The 6,484-nt window shown below is 47.4% G+C and overlaps 1 protein-coding gene across 4 annotated transcripts in view; it reads left to right on the forward strand.

The window, feature by feature from the left end:
• Positions 1–6,484, forward strand: part of lrrk1 (leucine-rich repeat kinase 1) — a 56,811-nt gene extending 50,327 nt beyond the window's left edge. For 3 of the 4 annotated variants that reach the window (XM_036215379.1, XM_024261780.2, XM_024261781.2), the window contains 6 exons: positions 603–719; positions 964–1,161; positions 1,265–1,479; positions 2,586–2,939; positions 4,531–4,632; positions 5,182–6,483. In XM_036215379.1, coding sequence (XP_036071272.1) covers positions 603–719; positions 964–1,161; positions 1,265–1,479; positions 2,586–2,939; positions 4,531–4,632; positions 5,182–5,359 — 1,164 coding nt within the window. In that variant the 3' untranslated portion in view covers positions 5,360–6,483. Of the gene's footprint in view, positions 1–602; positions 720–963; positions 1,162–1,264; positions 1,480–2,585; positions 2,940–4,530; positions 4,633–5,181 lie in introns of all 4 variants that reach the window. The other variant, XM_024261779.2, reaches the window with a different exon arrangement.

The following is a 6,484-nucleotide window of genomic DNA, read 5'->3' on the forward strand; positions in this document are numbered from 1 at the left end:
TATAGTCTGATGGTGTAGTCTGACTGTATAGTCTGATGGTGTAGTCTGACTGTATAGTCTGAAGATTGAATCTGACTGTATAGTCTGACTATAGTCTGATGATGTACTCTGACTGTGTAGTCTGACTGTATAGTCTTATGGTGTAGTCTGATGGTGTAGTCTGACTGTATAGTTTGTCGGTTCAGTCTGATGGAACAGGAATGTGGTCTTTATGTGGCGCTACGCAAGGTTTCAAGTGCAGTCGCTGATTGGTCTTCACTTTAAGCTGTCGTTGGAAGTGCAGACCAATCAGCGACTCGGATGTGTAATGACATGTGGACAGCTTCCTTTTTCTCATCACGGACGTGCGAGCCTTGAATATGGTCCTAAAGGAGACGTGAGTAACTACGGTCCCTGCCCGGCTGCATTACGGTGACTCAAACATCCTGAGCGGCCGGGAGCAGGTCTGCAGGTCTGCACCGTATCAGCCTCACCGAGCTGTTTCGCTGCAGTAGACGAGTGTTAGAAGGAGAACAACACAGGAGAAGCCCCTCCCTGCTGCTCCGGTGTGAATGCGTCTCATTAGTGTCCGGAGAGACTGAGCCGTGTGTTTACCTGTGCAGGAGCAGAAGGTGTTCATTTACAGCCTGAAGGACATGTGCCCTCTCAGCCGGCCCCAGAAGCAGCTCTTTGTCCCGGCCGTGATCACCTGCTTCTGCCACGTTCCAGATGGAGAACAGGTGAGCTCACCTGCCTCCAGCCTTGCTTCCTCTCTTCTTCGAAGCTTCAGAAGTGTTCTTTAAATAAAGTTTGCTTAACGTGTCTTGTGTGACTGTGGATCTGACCCGGTACCAGCAGAACCTCCACCGTCTGAGTGGTCCAGACGTCTATCTCTCCTCTGTATCTGATGAAGATCTTGTGACTTCGGCTGCTCTCAAACGAAGCAGAGGCTGAAGCTGAATGTTTCCTCCTGTCTTGTACCAGAACCTGGCTCAGGTGTTCGGCGGCATGTCGGACGGCCTGCTGGTGGTCTACAGTCTGCTGGACGACCTTCCTCTGGAGGGGGAGACCTACCTGTGCTGTCACACCCTCAACAAGACCAGCTTTGGACTGACGGACTCGGATCCCCGGCAGATGTCTTACCCTGTGGGGGCCATGGTGCTGGTCAGCAGGGGCTCCCAGGTAAGAAGTTGTTAGCCCGGTTCTGATTCTGATGATACCTTTGATGTATGTGACCCTGAAGCTGACCTGTCTGGTTCTGTTTCCGGTTCATTTATGGGTCCAGCTGTGGTTCTCCAATGGTCCTGGGGTTCTGGTCCTGGATACTGGGAGTCTTCAGGCTGTCCAAAGGCTGGAGCCGTACCAGAGCCCGTCCTCTGTCGTTTCCATGACAACAAGTTTCAGTTTGTGGGGGGAGGAAGCTGTGTGGATGCTGGATGATCACACCAACCAGCTGCTGCTTTACCACGCCGCGTCCTACCAGCTGTGTGCCACCTACTGGTGAGTGGACTCTCATTCATCAGAACAACACTGGTACTGGTTCCTGCGAAGACCTCCTGCAGGTCTGGAAGGTCCGGGCTGGTCTCCCTGGTCTGACTCAAAGCCCACATGGACTCTGACGGACCCTCAGTGACCTGGAACTCCTCTCTGATCATCTTCTGATCCATTTCCGGAGCGGTCCGGTCGTCTTTTTATGAGTAGTTTTCTAGGACGTAGTTTCTGCAGAGCGACAGGAGTTTATCCGAAATTCCCCTCTGAGTTGTGAACTGCTGCTAAGATCCCAGCATTCCCTTGTTTACACCCTCTCCCACTAGCTTATAGCCCCTCACACCCCCAAGCTAGCGTTAGCAGGACGACAAATATACTTTTTCAGCTTGGAAGTTGGATGGAAAGAGACTTTGATGATTATCTATAATCTGGAGGCAGATCTCACGGAGCTCGTCATCTCTAAAGTAGCTTCCATGGTAGGAAAGTGTGACCTTCTGGTTCAGAGGATTTAGTCACCATTCTGCCTGTAACATCAGCAGCTGTCCTGCAGGAGAAAGCTGCTACTCAGTAACAGTCAGGGGACGAAAGTACGGCAAGCAAAAGGGATCATAAATCGCCAGGAAAATCGGCAGCGACATCTTTTATAGATAACAGTTATTGTTCTAAATATTTTAATGTTCCCAGAGTTAGTTTAAAAAAACAATTAATACCAAGTTTAATTTTAACTGATTTATGTACAATTTAATTCGGACATTAGCATTTTAAGGGGAACTCCAGATTGATTAGGTATTTTCAACACTATTTTGAAAATACCTCTTTTCTGGTCTGAAGAATGTAATCAGAAACTAAATGTTTTAGTATTTTGTCTGTGTTCAAAGTTTAAAGACGTTTTGTTTTAATCATTAAGCTAACATTATGCAATATTTGTTTTGAAGCTTCTCCCAAAATTTTTTTGGACGTTTATCTTGTTGTATTTTCACCGATCCAAAAAAATGATCCAAACCGTGACACGATCCGAACCACAAGTTTTGTGATCCGTTCCACCTCCACCCCTACTAATCAGTCCTTTTCCAGAACCAGAACTCCGACCCGTCTCACTGTCTGGCTGCTGGTTTCAGGTGCGGGGACAGCAGCCCTCTGCAGGGGGGCTTTACTGTGGAGCGGCCACCAGAGGGCGCCTCAGCGCCAGCCACCGGACCGAGCCGCACACACCCCGAAGAGCTGGAGCAGAGGACCGAAGAGATGAAGCTGATCGTTCACGCTGAAACAGGAACTCAGATGATCCGGGACTCACTGTCGGAGTACTGCTCCATCTTCTCCTCCTGCTCCTCGGAGCAGCAGGATTCCTACTGCAACCAGGAGGTCTGGGACTTCGTCCCGCCTCAGTCCAGTCTGTCCCCTGCAGAACCCGCCGCGGCGCAGCTGCCAGCCTTCACGGTGCTGCTGGTCAACGGGACTTTGTGGATCCCCAGGTCTGTGGAAGCTCCGCCTCAGAACCGAACCCTCTTTAGTCGGGATTGGTTCGGTTCAGAACCGAACCGTCTTTAGTCCAGATCGATCCGTCAGAATCTTTTACCTGGATAAGAGCACATAAAGGTGAGAAACAGACGGCATGGAGAGGACACCTCCCTCTGAGTCAGAGCCAGACTCGGTAGGGAGCAGAGGCACCGCCCCCTCAGTCATGTGGTATGGAGGTGTTTGCCGGCACTGGCTCCTCAGACTGAGGGGCAGTGCCGGCAAACATCCCTAATACCACATGACTCAGCCCCCCCAGTCATGTGGTACTCTCCGTAGAGGATCCCAGACCCACACTGCTAGTTCCATCTATAATCGGTTTGTTTCAGACCAAACCTGGACTCTCTTCAGGTGTCTGACTCCACCCTCTCCGCGCCTCGTGTCCTGCCTTCATCTTCCGCCCTCTAAACTGGCTGCTGACACAGGAACAGGATCAAACTTTTCCAGAAAGTTTGTTTTTGTTTAAGCAAGCTCTGGGTGTTCAGGAGAAACTCCCAGATAATTGGATAACTAGAGGTCAAATTGATCAGGGAGACAGGTAGGAGTGCACCTGGTGTGTCATCAGGAAAGAACGTTGATCAGGAGACTTGGTGGAACGAGGAGATGCAGGAGTGTATACAGAGTAAGAGGCTAGCTAAGAAGAAGGAGTGAGCAGAGGAGACAGGAGGAGAGAGAGACGCAGGGAAGGTGGATTCCAGAGCAGACAGGAAAACATAGAGGTTCATTGATCTATTTGTCTGCAGGTGAATGATCAGAAAGGGGCGGAGCAAGGAGCTGGTTGCATGCCCAGCGTATTTTCTATGTCACAAATACGATCTTTTTCAAGCAGCTGTTTTCATCTGCTCCCGATTCACAATGATGTTTTTTTAGAGAAATCCTCAGAAACAGTTTTAGTTTTCAATGATTTTTTATATTTTCTCCATCATTCAAACTTCTTCAAACTTATTTACACTCGTTCAGACTTGTTCAAACTCGTTTAGACTGCTTCAAGCTCGTTTAGACTCTTTCAAACTCGTTCAAGCTGGTTCAGACTTGTTCAAACTCGTTTAGTCTGCTTCAAGCTTGTTTAGACTCATTTAAACTTGAGCTGACTCATTCAAGCTCGCCACACTAGTTCAGACTCTTTTAAACTCATTCAGATTCGTTTAGACTTGTTCAAACTCCTTCAAACTCGTTTAGACTCGTTCAAACTTGTTCAGACTCGTTCAGACTTGTTTAGACTTGTTCAAACTCCTTCTAACTCGTTTAGACTTGTTCATACTACTTCAAACTTGTTCAGACTCATTCAAGCTCGCTCACACTCGTTCAGACTTGTTTAGACTCCTCTAAACTTGTTCAAACTCCTTTAAACTCGTTCAGACTCGTTCAAACTTGTTCAGACTCGTTCAGACTTGTTCAAACTCCTTCTAACTCGTTTAGACTAGTTCATACTACTTCAAACTTGTTCAGACTCGTTCAAACTCGTTCAGACTCGTTCAGACTCGTTTAAACTCCAACATCCTCATTTCCATGGGAGTGGGCCTCACGTACCTGCCCTTCTCTTTCCAGGCGGGGGGGGGATGTGCTGGTCATTGAGATGCAGTCGGACACCAATCACCTGAGGGGGCGTGTCAAGGCCGTCCTCAGCCCCCCCACTGACTCCTCATTGGGGTAAGAGGATCTTCTGTTCTGTCAGTTTAAATGATTAATCAGAATGAAACGTGAGGACTAAAAGAGACGATCTGAATTTATTAATGATATTAATTCCTTTCATGTGTTTATATTGATTTCAGATCAATATTTTAGTCCTCCATAGAAACCGACTGAATCTGGATCACTAACACCATACGATTGTTTCTGCTGACCAGATACTAACTGTAGAAATGTCTTTGGTGAATCTGGATCTCATCTGTAGTTTTATTGTCAGCTGCTCAGTCTCAGGTCTGAACTCACCTGAAGATGGAATACCTGTCCTCCAGTCCAGCTGTCTATGAAGTACTTATACAGACATTCTAGTTTATTTGTTCTCATGTTGAGGTCTGTCTCTGATGGAAACTACAGACATCTTTTAAACTGATCTCAGTTGGTGGCTGACTGAATACTTTCTTGCTCCACTGTAAACAGTATCATAGCGGTTCTGTGAAGACAGAACGACAAACACTCGACAGCAGAATCAAAGGCCTTCAGAAGAACAGAATGACTGGTTTGGGTTTCTTTCAGGGTTCTGAAGGACGCCGCGCTGGTCTCCAAACACGCCGTGGTTTGTGGCTTCCAGAAGGAAAACCAGGACTGGACTCTGGTTGTGTGGAGGTCCTGGGGCCCGCACGAGCTGGACATCTTTTACCGGACCTCCGAAGAGCTGAGCCGGCTGGAGTTTAGCCGTAGGAGAAGAAAGTAGACATCCAGCGTCTGGATTGTCCCTCACCTGGAAATCAAACCTGTGACCACCTGAGCTGGTGGAGACGGAGCCTCTGTAGGCCGGCGCCGCCGTGCTGTGATCTTCTGCTGCAGAACCTGAGGTTCTGTCTGATGCTGCCGTCACATCAGTCTCAGAAGAAACCTAAAGGACAGACAAGCTTCCTCAGAATGTAATCTGATTACTTTCTGAATAAAGAGTCTGAATGTTGAACTGTCCGGTCGGGGAGACAGCAGAGCACCCCCCACCCTAATAAAGACAACAGAGATGAATGGAAGGGGCGGCCAGGTCCGGGTCTGAAACGGTTCCTGGTTCTTCTGCACGAATCCTCTTCACTGAAGATCCTGAAATGAGCTTTGACCTCTCAGTCTTTCCATTGTCTGGACCGGCTCATGACCCGGATCTGGATCTGCTGCTGTCTCATCAACACTCAGACCTGTGACTGTATGTGAGAACTGGACTGAGTGACCTCGCCCCCTGCTGTTCCAGACAGGAAGTGAATCCCAGAAACAAACAGCTGCTACTCCAGTCATGAACCGACCAATCAGACGCCCCAGGAAAAGTGGGCGGTTAGGTGATGAGCCTTTTAAGCCTTCAGTTGACCGATAGACCAGTTTCATGGCGACGTCAGACAAAATGGCTACAGGCCACACTCTTTACTTCTGGCACTCGCATTTAGGACAGTCAAGCTGACCGCTGTTTGACACAAAATTACGTAAATAATAAAAGGACAAATTTCACAAGAAAAATGTACAATGTTTATTCTCAAATCTAAATAAAAATACTTCATAATCCTCCAATATTGGATGTTTTATTAATAATATCAACTTTCATTTGAGCAGATTTTATTCTAACTGGTTCTATGTTGGTTGATGTTATTTCCTCGTATTTTTAGGGCGATCAGCACAAAAGCTGATAGAAATTCATGTTGTTCACATTCAATACCTGCAGCAAAGACGCAGATCTCTGCATGTCTATATGGATGTTAAACAGGCCCTACCATAAAATTCTACTTTTTGAGGTTTTAAATGCATTTTACTGTTCATTCCTCACTTTAAAGAACCCCAAAATGGCATTTTGATCCGTTCATGTATTTAAGAGTAATCC

Source organism: Oryzias melastigma, linkage group LG15 (assembly GCF_002922805.2).
Source record: "Oryzias melastigma strain HK-1 linkage group LG15, ASM292280v2, whole genome shotgun sequence".
Taxonomy (NCBI): domain Eukaryota; kingdom Metazoa; phylum Chordata; class Actinopteri; order Beloniformes; family Adrianichthyidae; genus Oryzias; species Oryzias melastigma.